General features: G+C 39.7%; 1 protein-coding gene across 3 annotated transcripts in view; it reads right to left on the bottom strand.

The window, feature by feature from the left end:
• Nucleotides 1-24,583, bottom strand: part of RBBP8 (RB binding protein 8, endonuclease) — a 97,415-nt gene that overhangs the window by 4,114 nt on the left and 68,718 nt on the right. For 2 of the 3 annotated variants that reach the window (XM_025365483.1, XM_025365484.1), the window contains exons 14-18: nucleotides 23,142-23,256; nucleotides 19,132-19,275; nucleotides 14,340-14,409; nucleotides 5,876-5,972; nucleotides 112-253 (exon numbers count right to left, since the gene is read on the bottom strand). In XM_025365483.1, coding sequence (XP_025221268.1) covers nucleotides 112-253; nucleotides 5,876-5,972; nucleotides 14,340-14,409; nucleotides 19,132-19,275; nucleotides 23,142-23,256 — 568 coding nt within the window. The remainder of the gene's footprint in view (nucleotides 1-111; nucleotides 254-5,875; nucleotides 5,973-14,339; nucleotides 14,410-19,131; nucleotides 19,276-23,141; nucleotides 23,257-24,583) is intronic. The other variant, XM_025365485.1, reaches the window with a different exon arrangement.

Raw genomic sequence — 24,583 nt, 5'->3', positions numbered from 1 at the left:
TGATCCACCCGCCTCGGCCTGCCAAAGTGTTGGGATTATAGGCATGAGCCACTGTGCCCGGCCAAGTATTTAAAAAAAATAATTATAAAATGTTACAATCTATACTCTCACCTCTTTCCATACAAGTCTGAGTGGAAGGAAAACCAACTTCCCAAAAATTCTCTGGTGTGTTGGGTGGAATGTAGCGGAATCGGTGTCTTGAGCAGGAAGCCAACTTCTTTTCTCTTTCTTCTGCTGGCATATCTGCATAATACTAACAATAAAAACTGGTAAGTTTTTTCACTGAAGAATAATAAATGGAGTGTTATGCTTATTGATTATAAACTAGAAGCTAAAAAAGCCATTTACTAAGATATTCAGTATTCTAAGGAAACTTAATCCTCACTGATGATACTATTAGTAATTAATTCTTACAGACAGTACTGATGTTGGTCTGTGAAGTGCCTGCTTCACTGATGAGAAAAGGAGCTTGTATCACAATGTAAACCAATAAAGTGCTTCCTTCATCAATAAAGTCTTACAATGAAAAAAAAAAAAGCCAGTTGAACTTGACAGTGTGCTTAGTGATACAGCGGATTTATACACTGGTAGAAAGTCTTTATCCTTATTAGGCCAGTAACAAAAATTCAGAGGTCTACATGTTTCTTAATTGTTATCTGAATATAATGTGTGTTTCAAGGTAATTTTCCTATCTCTACGGTTTTAAAAAACAATTTAGATCTGAATGTTGTAGGCTCCATGAGTTCTCCCTTTAAGGTTTCAGTTAGGATCAAAAGCATACTATTTTTTGGCAACTGTGAAAACAAAGAACTTGAACTTCATGCACACAAGGATAAAATTATATGTAAAAATTGTACAGGTTTTTAAGGCCTAGACCTAATGAAAACAAAGCAGTAGTATAAGGTTTAATAGAACATAGATGGACAGAATCACTTTTTTTTTTTTTTTTTGAGAGACAAAGTCTTACTCTGTCACCCAGGCTGGGGTGCAGTGACACGATCTTGGCTCACTGCAACCTCCCACTCCTGTGTTCAAGTGATTCTCTTGCCTCAGTTTCCCAAGTAGCTGGGACTACAGGCATGTGCCACCATGCACAGCTAATTTTGTATTTTTGGTAGAGACGGGGTTTTACTATATGTTAGCCAGGCTGGTCTCGAACTCCTGACCTTAAGTAATCCACCTGTCTGAGCCTCCCAAAGTGCTGGGATTACAGGCATGAGCCACCCAGAATCACATATCTAATCCAGCCAATTCCTTCACTTTACACTTGAGAAATTGAAAATGAAAGTGGTAATTTGCTAAAGATATCACCTATTGAAAGTGACAGACTTAAAACTAGAATTTAAGTTCAAAGTAAAAGCTTTTAATACATTTCTATTTTACGTAGATTAAAGGCTTTAAAGAAGTGTGAAACAACTTTATTCAGGTATCTTTTTCATCATTCTCACTGCCCTAAGTTTAAGCCTTTGTTACCTTAGTCTGGGATGAGATGACCTTAGAGAATCAGGGATTACTGGAAAAAACACTGCCACTGAATTAAAACATACTTGAGAAACAGTAGTCGGTCAGTGCAGTTGTAAGACGGCAAGCAAATGGGTGAGTGGTAGAACAGGAAATCAGAGAGGAAGTGCAGTGCCAGAGTTTGTTGTCCTTGATAAGGACTTTAGATTCCTTTTCTTAGTGGGATGGGAGGACACTGAAGGATTTTGGGAATGACATGATTTAACTTTCATTCTAAAAAAGGCCATTCATTGCTGAGCTGAAAGTACATTGTTAACAGATAAGAATGAAAAGTAAAAGAGAATGAGGACAGAAGTACATGGGAAGTACTTGTACTTTCTGTACAACTTTGCTGTGAACCTGTAACTGCTCTAAAAAAATAAATATTGATTTATTTTTTGAGATGGAGTTTCGCTCTTGTCGCCTAGGTTGGAGTGCAATGGAGTGATCTCAGCTCACTGCAACCTCTGCTTCCTGGGTTCAAGCGATTCTCCTGCCTCAGCTTCCCTAGTAGCTGGGATTACAGGCATGCACCACCACATCCAGCTAATATTTGTATTATTAGTAGAGACAGGGTTTTACAATGTTGGCCAGGCTGGTATTGAACTCCTGACCTCAGGTGATTCACCCGCCTCAGCCTCCCAAAGTGCTGGAATTAGAGGTGTGAGCCAGTGTGCCCAGTCAAAATAAAAGTTTTAGAGTAAAAAATAAATGACCAGGAGAGCACTTAGAAGCTATTACAATTATAAAATGTTGGCTGGGTGCAGTGGCTCACGCCTGTAATCCCAACACTTTGGGAGGCCGAGGTGGGCGTTTCACAAGGTCAGGAGATCGAGACCATCCTGGCTAAGATAGTGAAACCCCGTCTCTATTGAAAATACAAAAAAATTAGTCAGGCGTGGTGGCGGGTGCCTGTAGTCCCAGCTACTCAGGAAGCTGAGGTGGGAAAATGGCGTGGACCCAGGAGGCAGAGCTTGCAGTGAGCTGAGATGGTGCCACTGTGCTCCAGCCTGGGCAACAGAGCGAGACTCCATCTCAAAAAAAAGGAAAAAAAAATATTAAAAATGTTGCCTTGGTCCAGGGCATTAGTGGTGGTGATAGTAAGTGGATGGATATGGGAGATATATATATATATGTATTTTTTTTTTTTGAGACGGAGTCTCGCTCTGTTGCCCAGGCTGGAGTGCAGTGGCCGTATCTCGGCTCACTGCAAGCTCCGCCTCCCGGATTTACGCCATTCTCCTGCCTCAGCCTCCCGAATAGCTAGGACTACAGGTGCCCGCCACCTCGCCCAGCTATTTTTTTTTTTTTTTGTATTTTTTAGTAGAGACGGGGTTTCACCATGTTAGCCAGGATGGTCTCGATCTCCTGATCTTGTGATCTGCCCATCTCGGCCTCCCAAAGTGCTGGGATTACAGGCTTGAGCCACTGCGCCTGGCATGATATGGGATATATTTTGAAGGAAGAATCAACGAATCAATGGGGTTTGTTGATACGTAAGTTATTGAGATGTGAAATAAAAAAGTAGTGAATAACTACAAGATCTCAGGACATATAGGAGATTCAGCAGTGAGGTTTGGGAATTGAGGGCAGATATTGTATGTTTGTTTTTGGACATGTGAAATTTGAGATCACTATTGGAGATCCACATGAGTATTGCACACTCAACTTGTAGATTAGGCAATGGGATACATTTAAGAACTGCAAGCTTGTAGTTAGTATTTAAGTACATGGGACTGGCACTTCCACTTCTGTTTATGATTGAGTAACAGAACAGATTCACCCTCCTATATAAATTAACTAGAAAAACTAAAATGTACACAATAATTTTTTGCAGAGATTGGATAACAGAAAGCACGGGAAATGATTATTGAGAATGAATGCAACTTAACAGCTTTTCTATCAAAGTAGCTTTTTTCTAACTAGTAGGATTAGTTCTAGATCGTAGAATTATGGATATAACTAAAAATCAGAGATTTACTCAATGCGGACCATATTCTTTAAGAAATCATGATATATTGAATTTGTGTAATGAAAACTCATGAACTCACATTATAGGCTTTTGCTTGTATTGCCAAACTGCTTTTCAAAATAGTGATCCCCATTGTTAGTACATAAGAGCATATTTTTACCCAATGCTTACCTGCATTACAATCTAGTCATACTTTCACATATAATTTTAATGTGCTTGGTTATCAAATTTTCTAGCCCATAGGTTAAAAAGGAAATTTAAAAGGGGAAGTAAATTGCTGACGGCAGGCATCTGAGAGCTAATGGACAACAAGGGAAGAAATAAAAACAGCATGTTCCAGGTCAAAACAGAACCTGCCTGGGACTATTTAGTAAAAGGACAATCAGTACAGTTGGCCCTTCATATCCTTGGGTTCTACATTCATGGATTCAACCAGCCATGGATCAAAAATATTCAGGAAAAAAACCTGCATCTGTATTAAACATGTACAGACTATTTTTCTTGTCATTCCCTATGCAATACAGTATAACAACTATTTACATAGCATTTACCTTGTAATAGGGATTATAAGTAATTAGAGGTAATTTAAAGCATAATGAAAGAATATGCATGGTTATAGGCAAACACTATGTCATTTTATATCAGGGACTTGAGCATCTGTGGTTTTGGCATCCACAGCAGGTCCTGAAGCCAGTTTTCCACAGATACAAAGGGATGTCTGTACCAGCTACTTCAACATCCAAGACAGCCAGTGTATAAAAGGAAAAATGTAAGTGTTTAACTGTTTATTCATTGTATCTTGTTTAGGAAGAAAAATGTTTGGTGCGGTGACTCACACCAGTAATCCCAGTACTTTAGGAGGCTGAGGTGGGTGGATCACCTGAGGTTGGGAGTTCGAGGCCAGCCTGGCCAACATGGACCCGTCTCTACTAAAAACACAAAATTAGCCAGACATGGTGGTGCATGCCTGTAATCCCAGCTACTCGGGAGGCGGAGACAGAGGCAGGAGAATCATTTGAAGCCGGGAAGTGGAGGTTGTGGTGAGCTGAAATCAAGCCACTGCACTCTAGCCTAGGCAACAAGAACAAAACTCCGTCTCCAAAAAAAAACAGTAAAAAGGAACTTGGCCGGCCACAGTGGCTCCCATCTGTAATCCCAGAACTTTGGGAGGCCAAGGTGGCTGGATCAATTGAGGTTAGGAGTTTGAGACCAGCCTGGCCAAATAGTGTAACCCTGTATCTACTAAAAATACAAAATATCCATGCATGGTGGGGGGTACCTGTAATCCCAGCTACCTGGGAAGCTGAGGCAGGAGAATTGCTTGAACCTGGGAGATGGAGGTTGCAGTGAGCCAAGATGGTGCCACTGCACTCCAGCCTGGGCAACAGGGCAAGACTCCGTCTCAAAAAACAAAAAAAGAACTTATATTGGTGGTACCAATTATTTAAAAAAAATTAAGAGTATACCTAATTTCCTGAGAATGCTGGTGAAAATAATGCTTTTTTTTTTTTTTTTTTTTTTTTTTGAGACGAAGTTTCACTCTTGTTGCCCAGGCTGGAGCACAATGGCATGATCTCAGCTCACTGCAACCTCCGCTTCCGGGGTTCAAGCAATTCTCCTGCCTCAGCCTCCTAAGTAGTGGGATTACAGGCAACTGCCACCATGCCCAACTAATTTTTGTAATTTAGTAGAGACGGGGTTTCACCAAGTTGACTAGGCTGGTCTTGAACTTCTGACCTCAGGTGATTCACCCGCCTCGGACTACTACCAAAGGTTTCCCTAAATAGTATATGTATAGGAGCATTTGCTATAACATAACACAAGGGTCAACAACTAATGCAAATACAGAAAAATGGCATGAATGTCTTAAGCTGGCCATAAGAACTAGGGCTTATGCCCCACACTCACGTAATCTAAGAGAAACTGAGGGTTTTTCATCTGTTTATATCTCTCAGGTCACAGCCAGCATACTTTTTTTGTTTTTTTTTTTTGAGACAGTCTCGCTGTGTCACCCAGGCTGGAGTGCAGTGTTGCACTCTCCGCCTCCCAGGTTCAAGCAATTCTCATGCCTCAGCCTCCTGAGTAGCTGGAATTACAGGTGTGTACCACCACACCCAGCTAATTTTTATATTTTTTAGTACTGGCGGGGTTTCACCATGTTGGCCAGGCTGGTCTCGATCTTCTGGCCTCAAGTGATCTGCCCTCCTCGGCCTCCCAAAATGCTGAGATTAGAGGCATGAGCCACCGCACCCAACCCAGAATACTCCTTATTCCTTCTGTTATGCCTGGCTCAAATAAGAGGTTTCTATAACAAATACGGTCTGTATATGTGATTTTAAAATCATGCATTTATTATCTATAAAGTCATACTAAAAAAAAATTAGTATCTACATTAGTACTTACAATTTCACATTCCTTACATGTGTGCCCAAGCAGTTTTCTTCTCTCCTCTTTTTTCCGAACCACCTCAATATGAGGAAAATTTTGCAAGCTAGTCTCTCTGGGGGGAAAAATGAATTAAGTTAACAAAGCTTAGAGTTCAGAGGAGAAATAATCCCCAAAACATTCATTCATTTTATTTGAAATGCTTATTCAGTATGTTAGAAAAATATTGCTTCATCAAATACTTACTAAGTGCTTACCTTAAATACACCAAGTATTTTTATGGCTATTTTTTTTCTAACTAAAAAAAAATAAAACTATTTACTAACCGAAGTGATCTGGAAATTCAGTATAATCCCCATCAAAATACCAATAATGTTCTTCACAGAAATATTTATTTATTTAGACACACAGTCTCGCTCTGTTGACCAGGCTGGAGTTCAATGGCATGATCTTGGTTCACTGCAACCTCCACTTCCCGGGTTCAAGTGATTCTTGTGCCTCAGCCTTCTGAGTAGTGGGATTACAGGCTTGTGCCACCACGCCCAGCTAATTTTTTTATTTTAGTATAGACAGGGTTTCACCATGTTGGCCAGGTTTCTCTTGAACTCCTAACCTCAGTTGATCTGCCCACCTCAGCCTCCCAAAGTGCTAGGATTACAGGCGTGAGCCACCATGCCCAGGTTTTCACAGAAATATAAAAGACAATCCTAAAACTAGTATGAAACCAGTAAAAACATAGCAATAGCAAAAGCAATCCTGAGCAAAAAGAATAAAGCTGGATGGGCACAGTGGCTCACTTGAGGTCAGGAGTTCGAGACCAGTCTGGCCAATATGACGAAGCTATGTCTTTATTAAAAATACAAAAATTAGCTGGGTATCATGGCACAGGCCTGTAATTCCAGCTACTCAGGAGGCTGAGGCACAAGAACAGCTTGAACCCCAGAGGCAAAGGTTGCAGCGAGTGGAGACTGCGCCACTGCATTCTAGCCTGGGAGACAGAGTGAGACTCTGTCTCAAACAAAAACAAAAACAAAAACAAAAAAACACCCATAGCTTCCAAATTTTGGGGGAAGGTGATTTAAATAATAACAACTCTAGTCCTCCTACTTGACTAGCTCTGCAATTATTACACTCTTTCTCTACTATAATATCACTGTCTCAGTGATTCAGCTCTTTGTATGGTGGGAAAAAAAGAAAAAAAACCACCACTGGGGCCGGGCTCGGTGGCTCACACCTGTAATCCCAGCACTTTAGGAGGCTGAGGCGGGCAGATCACAAGGTCAGAAGATCAAGACCATCCTGGCTAACACGGCAAAACCCTGTCTCTACTAAAAGTACAAAAAATTAGCCGGGCGTGGTGGTAGGCACCTGTAGTCCCAGCTACTCGGGAGGCTGAGGCTGGAGAATGGTGTGAACCCGAGAGGCGGAGCTGGCAGTGAGCCGAGATCACGCCACTGCACTCCAGCCTGGGCGACAGAGCAAGACTCCGTCTCAAAAAAACAAAAACAAAAACAAAAACAACAAAAAACCGTTGGATGATTACAATATTTTGAAAGGAATCTTTTTTTTTTTGATCAGTAGGCTTAAAATATTTAGTAAACTGTGCAGTAAACAGATGCGCTGTCATTCAGGCTTTGTTGTTCTACTTCTAAAGTACAGGCACAGTAGATTTAGCATAATTCTTCAGGGTCCTAGGATTTTTGGAACGGTAAATGAGCAATGGCTTCAACTTAAAGTCACAGCTGCATTAACCCAAACAAGAGTCAACCGGTCCTTTGAAGCTCTGAAGCCAGGCACTGGTTTCTCCTCTCTAGTTATCAAAGTCATAGATGGCGTCTTCTTCCAATAGAAGGTTGTTTCATCTACACTGAAAATCTGTTGTTTAGTTCAGCCATGTTCATCATTGATCTCAGCCAGATATGCTAGATAATTTGCTGCTACCGCTTCTATATCAGTACTTTCTGTTTGCTTTGTAGTTTTATATTATGGACATGGCTTCCTTCCTTAAACCTCATGAACCAACCTGTGCTAGTTTCAAACTTTACTTCTGCAGCTTCCTCAAACTAAAGAGAGTTAGAGGCTTGCTCTGGATTAGGCATTGGCTTAAAGGAATGTGGTGGCTGGTTTGATCTTCAATCTAGACCACTGAAACTTCCTCCATATCAGCATTAAGTCTGTTTCACTTTCTTACCATTGATGTGTTCACTGGAGTAGCACTTGTGATTTTCTTCAAGAACTTTCCTTTGCATTTGCAACTTGGCAGACTGCTGTAAAAGGCCTAGCTTTTTACCTATCTTGGCTTTTGAAATGTCCTCCTCATTAAACTTAATCATTTGTAGCATTTGATTTACAGGTAAGAGATGTGCAACTCTTCCTTTCACATGTATACTTAGAGGGCATCATAGTTTTTAGTTTTTGAGACAGCATCTCGCTTTATCTCCCAGGCTGGAGCACAGTGGCGCGATCACAGCTCACTGTAGTTTCTACTTCCTGGGCTCAAGCAATCCTCCTACTTCAGCCTCTCCCAGTACAATAGTTGGAACTACAGGTGTGTGCCACCATGCTCAGTTAATTTTTTTGGCATTTTTTGTAGAGATGGGGTTTTTCCATATTGCCCAGACTGGTCTAGATCTGCTCATCATGGCCTCCCAAAGTTCTGGAATTACAGGCATGAGTCCACCATGCCTCGTTCCATTGCATGGTTCTTAACTGGCCTAATTTCAATGTTGTTGTGTCTCAGGGAATAGGGAGGCCCAAGAAGAGGAGAGATGGGAAAATGGTTGGTTGGTGGAGCAGCCAGAACACACATGGCATTCATTGATTGAGTTCGCTGTCTTGTATGGACATGGTTCATGATGCCCCCAAACAATTATAATAATAGCATCAGGCTGAGCGCGGTGGCTCATGCCTGTAATCCCAGAACTTTGGGAGGCCTAGGCAGGCAGATCATGAGGTCAGGAGATCAACACCATCCTGGCTAACGCGGTGAAACCCCGTCTCTACTAAAAAAAATACAAAAAAATTAGCTGGGCGTGGTGGCGGGCACCTGTAGTCCCAACCACTCAGGAGGCTGATGCAGGAGAATGGCATGAACCTGGGAGGCAGAGTCTGCAGTGAGCTGAGATTGCGCCACTGCACTCTAGCCTGGGTGACAGAGCAAGACTCCATCTCTAAAAAAAAAAAAAAAAAGCATTAAGGATCACTGATCACAGAACACCAACAGATATAATAATGAAAAAGTTTGAAATATTGTGAGAATTACCAAAATGTGACACAGAAACATGAAGTAAGCTCATGTTGTTGGAAAAATGCTACTGACAGATTTGTTCAAACAGGGTTGCCACATACCTTCAATTTGTAAAAAACACAGTAATTGCAAAGTGCAATAAAGAACCGTGAAATAGACAGTATACCTTAAATGGAAGTGTAATAAAAAGATCACATACATGCCCCTCTAGTTGGTAAGCACTTTCCCTCAAAAAGAAAAGTTTTAGTCACTCTACTTCTAAGTATAAATCCTTCTTCGTTTCAACTTAAGAACCCTCAACTCTGGTATGATCTGTGAATTAGAAAAGGGAAACCAAGAAAGTACACACAAAAAATATTGCCACCACTATATTTTCTTTCAAAGAGTTTATGGAATCCTAGGATTATGCAAATCACATTTTGGCCATATCCTTTCCTCTGAATATTAACTACCCTACATATATAGTGTCTTATCATGACATAGGGAATCTCCTAGTAGAATGGCATCTGTAGTAGACCTCAAAGCATCACTTAAACAAGCTTCTTGTCCCTGATGCTACACAGTCGATCTTCCCAGGTTTGCAGTGTTAGTATTCTCAGTGGGAAAAGCAACCATGTAACTCTGAGAATTTTAGCATCCCCATGCCTCCATCCCCACACTTCCATTCACCTCTTGTTCTCCAGCTATCTAACTGCTTCAGAATAAATAAAGCTACTCATACATATTTTCTAAAAAACTAGTGAACCTCTAATATGAAACACTTAAAATGACAGGTTTTTTTTTTTTTTTTTTTGAGACAGGGTCTCACTTCGTTGCCCAGGATGGAGTGCAGTGGCGTGATCATAGCTTACTGCTGCCTTGACTTCCGGGGCTCAAGCGATCTTCTCACCTAAGCTTCCTGAGTAGCTGGGACTACAGGCACACACCATCACATATAGCTAATTTTTAATTTTTTGTAGAGACGTGGTCTCACTGTGTTGCCCAGGCTGGTCTCAAACTCCTGGGCTCAAGTGATTCTTCCACCAAAGCTGCCCAAAGTGCTGGGATTATATGCATGAGCCACCTGGAAAATGACAGTTCTTACTCTGCAGTCCTACTTCTAGGAATCTATCTCAATGATCTACAGGCAAAAATATGAAGAGAATGTGCAAGGTTATTCACTGCAGCACCGTGCACACTAGGCATAACTGTCAACAGCCCAAGTGTCCATTGCTAGGGTATAAACTATGGTAGAGTCACATAATGAAGTACTATGGAGCTAAAAAGAAATGAAGAGTATGGGAGCAGTGGCTCATGCCTGTAATCCCAGCACTTCGGGAGGCTGAGGTGGGTGGATCATGAGGTCAAGAGATTGAGACCATCCTGACCAACATGGTGAAACCCCATCTCCACTAAAAATACAAAAATTAGCTGGGCGTGGTGGTGTGTGCCTGTAGTCTCAGCTACTCGGGAGGCTGAGGCAGGAGAACTGCTTGAATCGAGGAGGTGGAGGTTGCAGTGAGCCGAGATGGTGCCACTGCATTCTAGCCTGGCGACAGAGTGAGACTCCGTCTAAAAAAGCAAATTAGAGAAAAGTATATATAATATTCTATATGAGTCACGGAGAGTATGTGTATACACATGTATTTGCTTCTATTTTTCAGGATAGAAGAAAAATCATAAATTTTAAACAAATGATTACCTATAGGGATAGGGAGGTAATAAGATATAGAGGCCAAGAATAGAAGTGAGATTTATCTGAATATACTTGTATTGTAGTCTGGTACAATGTACACACTTTGTGTCCATTATACACATTTTATATACATTATATATATATAATGTATAAAGTATACATTATACTTTATATACTTTTACAATAATTAAATATGAAAAGAAAAAACCCAATTCCTAAAAAATCAAAAGTGAAATAAACTTGGGTACTGAGTTTGTGGCATAATTATGCAAAAAATAATTATCCCAAATGACTTAAAAAAAAAAAACAACACAGTGATTTGACTGTACATTTCTAATAGAATATATTTTAAGGACAAAAGAGCATACAAAAAGTTTTCAAACTATTTTCATTAATTATGTTATTGGTGGTATTATTCTGAAGCTGCTTTATGTGTATTGTGGAATAAGATAAATTAAGGAATTATGTAGGTGGCACTGAGAAGTGGGATTTTTGGTAGGTGGGAAAGTAAATACAGATGTAAGATAGAGGAATTTACATAAATATCCTGTGGTCCTGAATCTGAGTTAGAGCGATCAGTATGAAGTATAGTTTACCTTAAAAAATCAAAGTGATATGGCAGGGCGAGGTGGCTCACACGTGTAATCCCAGCACTTTGGGAGGCCAAGGCGGGCGGATCACGAAGTCAGGAGATTGAGACCATCCTGGCGAACACGGTGAAACCCTGTCTCTATCAAAAATACAAAAAACTAGCCGGGCGTGGTGGCGGGCGCCTGTAGTCCCAGCTACTCGGGAGGTGGAGGCAGGAGAATGGCGTGAACCCAGGAGGCACAGCTTGCAGTGAGCTGAGATCGTGCCACTGCACTCCAGCCTGGGTGACAGAGGGAGACTCCGTCTCAAAAAAAAAAAAAAACAAAAAACCCAAAGTGATACAAAAAACCTTCTTTCTAACTCTGTCCACCTAAAAGGCTGAGAAACAATGACTAAAGCACAACCCTAGCAGCCAGACTGTGGCCTAAACACCATTTCTCACTAAAAGGAACTAGGGCTCCAGGAAAAAGGAATTAGGGCTCCAGCAAAAATGGCACATTCCAGATAGCAGAAGCAAGAAAGCTATGAAAGAAGCTTCCTTTAGGCAAAGACTGGACAATCTGAGTATCTCTAAGGATAATGACTGCAATGGATTACAACCCATCAAATATACTTAAATTGATGAGTATATAATGACACCTGAACAAAAAACAACCTAGTCACATTTGGGATGCTAGAGTACCATTTGTTTGGAAAACTGGTAACTAAAAAAAAAGAATTAAGCATTTAACAAAATGACAGCTCTTTAAGAGTCTCACAGGAATAAAAAAAATCTTGGCCTGTTAGATTTCTAAAATTCTCAATAGAAATAAAAATAAAAGGAATAACTTTACTTACTAACTCAATTACCAACATCCTAACTTAAAGAAAAAAATAACAATTTTTTTTAATGAATTACTATGTCTTCAATTCGCTTTAAGAACAAACAGTAGCTGACAGTAAGTAACAGAATTTGCAATCTCTGTGAAAGGCAGAAAGTCACATTATGGTTAAATCAAGATGCTTAGGGTCAGGCGAGGTGGTTCACGCCTGTAATCCCAAGACTTTGGGAGGCCCATGTGGGTGGATTACCTTAAGTGACAAGTTTGAGACCAGCCTAATCAACATGGTGAAACCCCGTCTCTACTAAAAATACAAAAATTAGCCAGGCATGGTGGCGGCCACCTGTAATCCCAGCTACTTGGGAGGCTGAGGCAGGAGAATTGCTTGAACCCAGGAGGCAGAGTATGCAGTGAGCTGAGATCACGCCATTGCACTCCAGACTGGGCAACAAGAGTGAAACTCCATCTCAAAAAAAAACAAAACAAAAAGAAACAAAAACAAAAAACCCCAAAAAAGATGCTTAAAAGGTTTGTTTTGATTTTAAAGATTAAAAAATCCTCATAAAGTAATTCTGAAGCATAATAAACCTAAGTGTTACTACCTATTTTACTAAGTCTTGGCACACTGCAACCTCCACCTCCCAAGTTCATGCCATTCTCCTGCCTCCTGAGTAGTGGGGACTATAGGTGCCCACTACTATGCCCAGCTAATTTTTTGTATTTTTAGTAGAGACAGGGTTTCACCAAGTTAGCCAAGATGGTCTCCATCTCCTGACCTTGTGATCCCCCTGCCCTGGCCTCCCAGAACTGCTGGGATAACAGGCATGAGCCACCGTGCCTGGCCTACCTAAAGTCTTTTTTTTTTTTTTTTTTTGAGACGGAGTCTTGCTCTGTCCCCCTGGCTGGAGTGCAGTGGCGCGATCTCGGCTCACTGCAAGCTCCGCCTCCCGGGTTCCTGCCATTCTCCTGCCTCAGCCTCCCAAGTAGCTGGGACTACAGGCACCTGCCACCGCGCCCGGCTAATTTTTTGTATTTTTAGTAGAGATGGGGTTTCACCATGGTCTCGATCTCCTGACCTTGTGATCCGCCCGCCTCGGCCTCCCAAAGTGCTGGGATTACAGGCGTGAGCCACCGCGCCCGGCCCCTAAAGTCTTATACTACATAAAACTTGTACAATTTAATAAATGCCCCAAGTTGAAAATAAGATAGAATAAAAAGACGATTTTTAAAAAAATAATAAAACAGGCTGGGTGTGGTGGCTCATGCCTGTAATCCCATTAGTTTGGGAGGCTGAGGCAGGTGGATCACCTGAGGTCAAGAGTTTGAGACCAGCCTGGCCAACATGGTGAAACCCCATCTCTAATAAAAATACACAAATTATCCAGGCCTGGTGGCGGGCACCTGTAATCCAAGCTACTTGGGAGACCGAGGCAGGAGAATCACTTGAACCCAGGAGACAGAGGTTGCAGTGAGCAGAGATTGTGCCACTGTACTCCAGCCTGGGCGACAGAATGAAACTCCGTCTCAAAAAAATATATATATACATATAAATATATATACACACACACACACACACATACACACAAGAAAAATAAAGCAGAGAAAATCACTATTATCACTGCCAAAAAAAGGTGATGGTGGTAAAAATTTCCTTATTTGTAAAATTTGTCATTTTTATGCTTGAGTCTTTTTTTTATGACCATAAAGTAAATAATTTTAACTTAACCAAAGTAGCTATTTAACAGTTTAGAGATACTCTGACAAAGACAGCTCTATTGGCCAGGTGTGGTGGCTCAAGCCTGTAATCCCAGCACTTTGAGAGGCCGAGGCAGATGGATGGCTTGAGCCCAAGAGTTCAAGATTAGTCTTGGCAACGTGGTGAAACCCTGTCTCTACAAAAAATAATTAGCCGGGTGTGGTAGTATGTGCCTGTAGTCCTAGATACTCAGGAGGCTGAGGTGGGAGTATTGCTTGAGCCTAGGAGGTGGAGGTTGCAGTGAGCTGAGATGAAGCCATTGTACTCTAGACTGGATGACAGAGCAAAACCCTGTCTCAAAAAAAAAAAAAAAAAAAAAAAAAAGAGAGAAATAAAAGACAGCTCTATTGTACTTCTAGTCACATTGCTGGTATAAATAAAAACCAACTTACCTTTCATTATCTTTAAAATACGGCTCCACAAATGCTTTCTGCTTGACTTTGTCTTGTTTATCACCATGAGCTATAAATAAAACATGCACATTACAAACTAAATGTATAACTTAATGAGAAATAATTAAGTAGCTTGGAAGAAAATGACATGTACTCAAACTTCCATTTTCATTGGGTTTCATACTCTAGGCCTCTGAGCAACTCATTTAAATTTTCTGTAACTATGTAACTACTTTTTTTTTTTTTTGAGACGGAGTCTTGCTCTGTCACCTAGGCTGGAGTACAGTGGCAGGATCTCGGCTTACTGCAAGCTCCACCTCCCGGGTTATGCCATTCTCCTGCCTCAGCCTCCCAAGTAGCTGGGACTACAGGCGCCCACGACCACGCCCGGCTAATTTTTTGTGTTTTTAGTAGAGACAGGGTTTCACCATGTTAGCCAGGATGAACTCAATCTCCTGACCTCATGATCCGCTCGTCTTGGCCTCCCAAAGTGCTGGGATTACAAGCGTGAGCCACCGCGCCCGGCCTCTGTAACTACTTTTTTCTTTCTTTTGCATCTGCATAATGAGGTGGGCGCTGTTTCATTTACCTCAAAATTACTAGACAGCTAAAAGTCATTATCTCAGAAAGTTTTTCAGAGTTTAAAAGAAATACTCAGATGACCACTATTATCGTTTGACAAGAAACGACAACGAAAAGACACCTTTCAATATTAATTTTGGCTGGGTACAGTGGCTCATACCTGCAATCTCAGCACTTTGGGAGGCTGAGGTGGGTGGATCACCTGAGGTCAGGAGTTCGAGACCAGCCTGGCCAACATGGTGAAACACTGTCTCCACTAAAAATATAAAAATTAGCTGGGCATGGTGGCAGGCGCCTGTAATCCCAGCTACTTGGGAGGCTGAGGCAGGAGAATTGCTTGAACCAGGGAGTTGGAGGTTGCAGTGAGCTGAGATCGTGCCACTGCACTCCAGCCTGGCAACAGAGCAAGACCCCGTCTCAAAAAAATAAAAAAAAATTACACATTAATTATACATCTTTATAGAGTGTGATACTCTGATATATGTATACAATGTGTAATGACCAAATTAGGATAATTAGCATATCTGTAACCTCAAACATTTGTTTGTCATTTCTTTGTGTTGGGAACATTCAAAATCTGTGCTTTTAGCTATCTGAGAACATATAATATATTGTTGTTAATTATAGTCACCATATAGTGCTATTGAACACTACAACTTATTCTATTTAGCATTTTGTTTATTTTTCTTTGTTTTTTGGAGACAGTCTTGCTCTGTTGCCCAGGTTGGAGTGCAGTGACATGATCTAGGCTCACTGCAAGTTCCGCCTCCCAGGTTCAAGAGATTCTCCTGCCTCAGCCTCCGAGTAGCTGGGACTACATGTGCACACCACCATGCCCGGCTACTTTTTTGTATTTTTAGTAGAGACGGGGTTTCACCATGTTAGCCAGGATGGTCTTGATCTCCTGACTGTGATCCACCTGCCTCAGCCTCCCAAAATGCTGGGATTACAGGTGTGAGCCACTGTGCCAGGCTCCCTTATTTATTTTTCTTAGCGATCAGGTCTTGCTATGTTGCCCAGGGTGGAGTGTAGGGGCAATTCATAGGCACCGTACTACTACTGATCAGCATGCAAGTTTCGACCTGCTCCATTTTTGAAGTGGGACAGTTCACTGCTCCTTAAGCAACTTAGTGGTCTCCTACTTCTAAGAGGTCACCATATTGATGCTAAACTTAATATGGATCATACCTCAGAACTCCAATACAGCACTACTGCAAGAACTCCAAGGCTCAAGCTATCCTCCTGCCTCAGCCTCTTGGGTGGCTGAGACCATGGGTGCCTGCCACCTTGCTTGGCTAGCTGTATTTTTATATTAATTAACCCACCTTTGGCTACCCCAGTCTTCCCCACCTCTAGTAACCACTATTCTACTCTCTACATCTATGAGATCAACTTTTTCAGATTCCACATACAAATAACAACATGTGGTATTTATCTTTCTGTGCCTGGCTTATTTCACCTAATATGATGTTGTCCAAACTCACTGATGTTTGCACAAATGACAGAATTTTGTTCTTTTTAGTGGCTAAATAGTATTTTTTTGTGTGTATGTATATGTGTATCTATACATATATATATTTATATATATAGTTTTCTTTAACTATTTATCTGTAAATAGACACTTAGGCTGATTCCATATCTTGGCTATTCTGAACAGTGCTGCAATAAATGTGAGTGCAGATATCTCTTTAACATACTGATTTCCTTTCCTTTGAATATACACCCAGTAGTGGGACTGCTGGATTTATGATAGTTCCATTTTTAGTTTTTTTTTTTTTGAGACGGAGTCTCGCTTTGTTGCCCAGGGTGGAGCACAGTGGCGTGATCTTGGCTCACTGCAAGTTCCACCTCCTTGGTTCACGCCATTCTCCTGCCTCAGCCTCCCGAGTAGCTGGGACTACAGATGCCTGCCACCACATCTGCTTAATTTTTTTGTTTTTTTTCAGTAGAGACAGGGTTTCGCCATGTTAGCCAGGATGGTCTCAATCTCCTGACCTCGTGATCCGCCCGCCTCGGCCATTTTTAGTTTTTTGAGGAATCTTCATACTATTTTCTGAAATGGCTATACTAATTAACATTGCCACCAATCCTGTTGATTTTTATAATGCATCTTTAAGGTAAGTTATAACTAGAGAATAAACAGATTAAAGATTTTATCAGAAAATTGGTGACAAAGATTAAAAACTAGAGCTCATAACTTGGGACCTGACTCCTAAGATGTCTAGACTCAAATAGCTAAACGCCAGCATCTATTCAAAGAATCAAAATTTACTGAGCATTGTGCTAAGTTCCAGACATACAATGTATAACAAGAGAGAGCAGGTCTCCTGTTTTCATGGAGTTTACATTACAGTGAGGAAAACAGACATTAAGCAAGCAGAGAGTTAAATGTTAAGCAAGTAGATAGTTAAGGGTTATGTGAGCAAGCACATGTAAGGTAGTAACTGGGTTGAGAAAATAAAATAAATACATAACAAATCCTAAATTGTATGCCTGGGTGACTGGGAAAAATAAAAACGTCTGAAGATTTTTTGGTAGGAAGTAAATGGAAATTGGCTTAGACATGTTACGTTTAAGCTGAAGAGACAAAAGTATCTCACAGTACTCAGAAATGCAAGACTGGGATTCATCAGAGAAGTTAAACCTAGAGATGCAGATTTGGAATCATTTTCAGAGGTAGGGCTAATAAAAGCTGTGAGAGAAAACAAGTTGCGATGAAGAAAGAGTCTTGGGGATATTCTAGGAAAGAAGCTGTGATAAATAAAAAGAACGATGCAGCATCGTCAGAAAAGCTAAGTGAGAAGAAATTCTGGGATAGTCAGTGTCAAATGTAACTTAAAACAAGGAACAGAAATTAGTAAGTACGCCTTTGCAAAAAAATATTCTTTTTGTTTGAAGTGAAACCTATTTGGAAAAGGTCCTTCGTGGGGGGAACAAGGATACTGAACAGCTGTAAATTTTTATTTCAAAATTTACTTGATGGAGTTTTTGCCATGGACTAAGCAAGCAAAAGACTACTGTCCTCTATCTTTGGTTTTGGTCTCATTCATTTTTGAGTTACGGGCTGTTTTAAAAACCTCATGGAAACATGAGCATAATCAAGATTGTGCCACAGCAGAACGTATGTTCATTTAAACCAGCATAAAACAATCTTTGCACTAGATTAAAAATTCGGACCAATTTAATAACAATGAGAAAAATGGGAGATTTAACAAAAATTACAATTTTCAATCCAGATTATCTACTTAGATTTTCAATTATTCTTTTTCTGATTGCTATCCTACATAATAAAATTACTGCTTCTAATGAAAGAGATATTAAGACTAATACACATAGTTACATTAGGTATTTTGGCTGGTAAGATAAAGCATTCACAGCAGAAAACAGATCTGAATTTTCCTGTTTTGAATTTAATTATTACTATGTTTTTTTTGAGACAGGGTCTCACTCTGTTGCCCAGGCTGTAGTATAATTATTTATTTATTTTGAGACAGGGTCTCACTCTGTTGCCCAGGCTGTAGTATAATTATTTATTTGGAGACAGGGTCTCACTCTGTTGCCCAGTCTATAGTGCAGTGGGTGATTCACTGACGCAGCCACAGCCTTCTGGGTGTTCAAGCGATCCTCTCGCCCCAGCCCCCAAGTAGCTGGGACTACAGATATGTGCCACCATGCCGAGATAATTTTTGTAGAAATGAGGTTTTGTCTTATTGCCCAGGCTGGTCTTGAACTCCTGAGCTCAAGCAATCCATCTGCCTTGGCCTTCCAAAGTGCTGGGATTACAGGTGCGAACTGCTGTGCCTGGCTACATCTGAATGTTCTACAAAATTTTCTCCTTCTACTTTATTACAATTAATTTAATAATTTACAGAAGTTTCTCAAAAATTTTATCAATTTTATGCGTATTTAGAAAGAAATTTCTAATACCAAACTAATGTTAGTTTCTTAGTTCTAATAAATACTTTATAGCTATATAATACGTTAACATAAGGAGAGGTTGAGTGAAAGGTACAGGAGACTGCCGAACAATTTTCTGGAACTCTTATTAATGTGACATTATCTCAAAATTTAAAAAAGGTGAAAAAATTTATACAAGAAATATGAGACTTCAATTGTTGATATGTCATCAAGCCTTTGTTAATTAGCTTGATAACTTAACTTACTGAATTCTGCAACTGAGAAGCCATAGTTAAAGAGAAAATAATCTTACTGTGTGGTTTCTTTGTGGCAGCAGACAATTCCTCCTCTTCATCTGCTGCTTGGGAGAAACTATCTGCCAAACAGGATTCATACTCTTCATGTGTTGTCTGATCAAACATATCTTCCAAGCTATCATTCATTTTTCTTTCTTCATCTATGTAAAAGAGCATTGGCTGAGGGCAACAAGCAAGCTTTTTTGCTTTCTATGTAGACCATCATGAAACTGTAGTAACTGCCACACAATAACAGAATGCAGTCCTTAAAGACACTTTTTAAAACATGGTTGTGAAAATAAGGATTATATATTGGGTACTGAGCTTAATAACTGTGATGTAATAATATGTGCAACAAATTCCCATGACACGTGTTTATCTATATAACAAACCTTTTTAGGAACCTGCAAACCTAAAATAAAATTTAATAGTTTAAAAAATGTTTTAAGAAAAGAAAAAAAATGTGGATTACAGGCCTTATTCTGAAGAGTATTCTTTCAGTGAATAGATGTAATATAGGTAGTGAAAGGCTTGTAGATATATATGCAAAAGATAGTTCTAAGAATGTTACTTGTAAGCTGTCTTGTTAAGAGTGCTAAATTCAGTGAATATAAGTGAGTAACAAACTATAATGTATATTAATGAAGTGTTTAAAGGCATGATTATTACAATGAGGGTTGCAAGCCTAGCTGTGAAGTGTTCTTTTGGTGTATAGATGTAATGCATGTAGTGAAGTGTTTGTGGACACATGCTAAACATGATTCTGAGAATATTAGTTGCAAGCTGTAAGGCTGAGTGTTAATTCAGTTACTCTAAGTGACTAACAAACTGTAATGTATGTAATGAAGTGTTTACAAACACTTCTTAAGTCATGATTCTTATAATGAGGTTTAATTCTTGTAATTCGTGTATGAGGTAAGAATAAACTCCCAACTCTGGGTAGTTACTGTACATTTACAAAGACTTTATGTTACGGCTTTAAATGTCCTTTACTCATGCTTTTTTTTTTTTTTGAGACGGAATCTCACTCTGTCACGCAGGCTGGAGTGCAGGGATGCGATATTGGCTCACTGTAACCTCCGCCTCCCAGGTTCAAGCAATCCTTCTGCCTCAGCCTCCCAAGTAGCTGGGATTACAAGTGTGCGCCACCATACCTGGCTAATTTTTGTATTTTTAGTAGAGACGGAGTTTCGCCATGTTGGCCAGGCTGGTCTCAAACTCCTGACCTCAAGTGATCCACCCGCCTTGGCCTCCCAAAGTGCTGGGATTACAGGTGTGAGTCACTGTGCTCTACCCTCTTATGCTTACTTTTGTTATTAAGTAGCAAAAAAGTATTTTCTTTCACCATCATTAGCATTTGGTAGTTTAGTATTACTAGAAATTAGGAATTCAATGCCATATTTGACATGGAAAGTGATAAATTCATCTTCACAGATCTAACAACATTTTCCATTACATAATCACACTTAAAAAACACCAGAGTTTAAATCCAGTTGGCTAACAAATATGACAGAAAAGAGGTCTGCTGAGATTATTCTATGTAAGTACCACCTCTCCCAACCTGCAGCACTCTCTCACTCTTAACTTGCTTTACCTTTCTCCTGGACTTACCACCATCTATTATATATATAATTGCTTATTTCTCTCATTAGAATGTAAGTTCCATGAGGTAAGTACTTTTGTTCTGTTTATTCATTATCTCTAGTTCCTAAAACACTTCCTACTACAAAATTTTTGCTTGATATTTACTGATAATTAAACATTCTGCATGCTGAAGGTCAAATTTGTAAATAAAATACAACTTCTATGCACTAGGTATTGTGCTAGGCATCCTCAGAACATTCTGTGTATGCTGTTTGTAAAGCAAAATGTTAAATTGCTGATTTATTTTTGTTTATTTGATTTGTGATTGTGAAATACCTGAAGACAGAGAATAAATCCTTGCTGATCTTTCTGTCACAGCACCTAGTAAGTCTAACACAGAGTAGGTGCATGAAAATTTTCTGAATTGAAATACTGGCAGTAATATGGAATTTTTATTGGTATATTTCATTTTAAACCAATTCTGAGTGTTGGAAAAGTTTTACCTTATGGGGTAAATTTTTTTTTTTTTTTAAATATAACCTCACTAATGTCTCCCACTCCATGTGCTGTTCTTACAACATGATGTCAACGCTCCTCCCACTGAGTGTCACTGAGGGCCTGTTCATTTCACTTTATGCCTGTGCAGATCTTTGTGACACTATGTCACCTCTGAGGTCATAAAAATGCCACCTGCTTCTGCTTTGTTCTGTTGGGGTGCCAACTCTGGGAACTTATCTTCCATGTGAAGAGGAAGCTCAAACGAGCCTATGTGAATAAGCCCTGAGAGTGAATGAGGAGATGCCAAGTCACTCTCCAGCTGCCCAGCCCTCTGCTGTTTCAGTTCCAGCCACCATCTGCCTACAACTGCATGAGACCCTGAAACAGAACTGACCAGCCAAGCCTTTCCTGAATTCCTGAGCCACAGAAACTAGGAAGATAAGAAAAGCTTTTGTTTGAATCCTCTAAGTTATTCCAGTGATTCATTCATTATGTAGCAATAGTATCCACAGCACTTTATTAGCCAAAATTATCTCTTTAATTTCCCTTCATTAGTCCAAGTGCTAATTTCTCTTTCACATGATACTTGCTTCAAATAAATTTGAGAAACTATTGTCTTCTGAGTAGATTTAAAGTAGGCATACTTTAGATTTTCTCTTTTCTACAAAAATGAGAAAAACATGATCAGAGGCTAGTACCAGGAAGAAAATAATCTTAAAAGCAAAGTATCCTCTTAAGAAAAGTTATTTAGTGTCATGCAAACCATAAAATGGCAATAAACTACTGTGAAGGTTTTTTCTTTTAATAGGTATTGGCTTCTCTACCTAGGTAACCATCTGCTTCATCATACGGTTTGTTATATGTCATTGAAAAACAAATAAGGCAAAGACTACTAAAATTTTCTTTCATTTACTGCATTTAAGGCAGCAATAGATACGCCGATTCAGAAGAAGCCAGGGCAAGACTATTTTATTTTTTGCTCTGAGCAGGTAGACTACAGAAAATTTAGCAGAAGATAAGGAATGCACACCTAGCCTCAATGTATTTGGCTTCTAACAAATGATCACTGGGGAATGTCTCTGCTTTTAGCACTGCTTCCCCATGTGGCAGACCCTTGCCCTTCAATACATAAGGGTGATAAATGACAACTGTTCCTAGTCTAGCTGTTCTCATGTCATGTGCCCCTACAGTTAGGAAAGTTGCTAAGGTAGTGCTAACCAAAATCCTCCTATTGTTCTCATCTCTTCTGGAAAATCAAGACTTTGGGTGAACAACTAATAGATTCTCACTACAAAGGGCTGTAGACCACCAATTTGGCCAAATTGCCTCATCAGTAGAGGGGGAATACAGCAGATTAACTCAGCATATACACTATGATTCTGAATGTTAACCTGTAAAACTATACTAACACTTCTCAGTAGATTTCTCCTTTCTTTCCTTATCAAATTGCTTTAGCAAACGTTAATTCTAACACAGGACTCAAGACTTCCTGTTATACCATTTATAGAAAATTATCTATACCAGGGATCAGCAAACTTTTTCTTAAAGGGTCAGAAAATAACTATTTGAGGTTTGTGGGGCTATAAGGTCTCTGCACCAACTACTCAATTTTGCAGCTGTATGGAACAAACAGCGATGGGCAATACATAAAGAAATGAATAAGGCTGTGCTCTGGTAGAACTTTATTTACAAAACTGGTAGCTGGCTGAAATTTGCAAATCCCTGAAGATATGAATCTTTTCTGAAATGAAATTATTTTGGCTAAAGACTTTTTTTTCTGACGTACTGAAACTGAGCTTTCCTAAGAGGAACATAAAGTTAATAGAGCAGGAAAAAACCTGGTCTGTATGGTGAAGAGGTCACTCGAGCTAATCAGTGCAATGGTACAACTACAAACTTCACACACGTTTTTTATTAAAATAAAAAACAAAAACAAAAATCTTACTTGAACTTTTTTCTCCCTTCTGCTCTTGCTTCTTCATTTTTAAGAGAACGGTTTCACTAACCAACGTACAGTCCATGTCCACTGTTTCTCCTCCTAATTTTGACTGACTGCCATCCTGAATAAATATTTTAAAAATCAAAAGTTTTAACAATTATTCCTTTATGGTCTTATATTTAATTTTTACAAAACATTTTGGTAAAATATACATAACATACATTTTACCACTTTTAAGCATTAAGCTGTATTTACTTTTATACTTTACAAATAGGTACGGATTTAGGTTTTACTGCTTATAAAACATTTTAGCTTCAGTATAATCAAGCCTAGGAAAAGAAGGACTGCTGCCAAGAAAAGGGAGAATTATTTACCACTAAACACCCTTGAACTTTTCCTGCTTTTCTTTTCCAATTTGCCTCATAGTAATGAACATCAATGTACACTAAGAACAATTTCAAAAATTAAATTTAATTTCTTGATAGGCATATATTACTCAGTGAATGTTAAATACTTTGTTATTAATATGCTACCACGTGAAAGGGAACTTCTGAAACTACACAGAACCTAAATACAAGACAAAAAACTATTTCCGCTATGAATTTTAATTTTTAAAAAATACAGTATTTTAAAAAATAGTCGACTTGGAAAATAAATTTTATGGTACATTATTTTAAAGCTAATGAAGACATGATGAATTATTTTTTTTTTTTTTTTTTTTTTGGAGACGGAGTCTCGCTCTGTCGCCCAGGCAGGAGTGCAGTGGCCGGATCTCAGCTCACTGCAAGCTCCGCCTCCCGGGTTCACGCCATTCTCCCGCCTCAGCCTCCCGAGTAGCTGGGACCACAGGCGCCCGCCACTTCGCCCGGCTAATTTTTTGTATTTTTTAGTAGAGACGGGGTTTCACCGTGTTAGCCAGCATGGTCTCGATCTCCTGACCTCGTGATCCGCCCGTCTCAGCCTCCCAAAGTGCTGGGATTACAGGCTTGAGCCACCGCGCCCGGCCATGATGAATTATTTTAATGAAAGATAAAATTATATAAGACATGCAGCATTTTGCATTATTTTTATTTATGAGACAGGGTCTTGCTCTGGTTGCCTAGGCTGGATGTGCTGTGGTGTGATCATACCTCACTGCAGCCTTGAATTCCTGGGTTCAAGGTATCCTCCCAACCTCAGCCTCCCAAGAAGCTAGGACTACAGGTATGCAATACCATGCTCAGCTAATTTTAAAATTTCCTGTAGAGACAGGGCCTTGTTATGTTGCCCAGGCTGGTCTTGAATTCCTGGCTTCAAGTGATTCTCTCTCTTCAACCTCCCAGAGTGTTGGGATTACAGGCATGAGCCACTGTGCCTGGCCACTGCATTCTTTTAAAAACTGTATTACTATATTAATATTTTTCAGCAAAGCCCTTTAAAGTCAGAAAGCATTATTACCCTTTAAAAAA

This window comes from Theropithecus gelada, chromosome 18 (assembly GCF_003255815.1).
Source record: "Theropithecus gelada isolate Dixy chromosome 18, Tgel_1.0, whole genome shotgun sequence".
In the NCBI taxonomy this organism is placed as follows: Eukaryota; Metazoa; Chordata; class Mammalia; order Primates; family Cercopithecidae; genus Theropithecus; species Theropithecus gelada.
The sequence above is the reverse complement of the archived record's forward strand: the minus strand, read 5'-3'. Positions and strand labels throughout refer to the sequence as shown.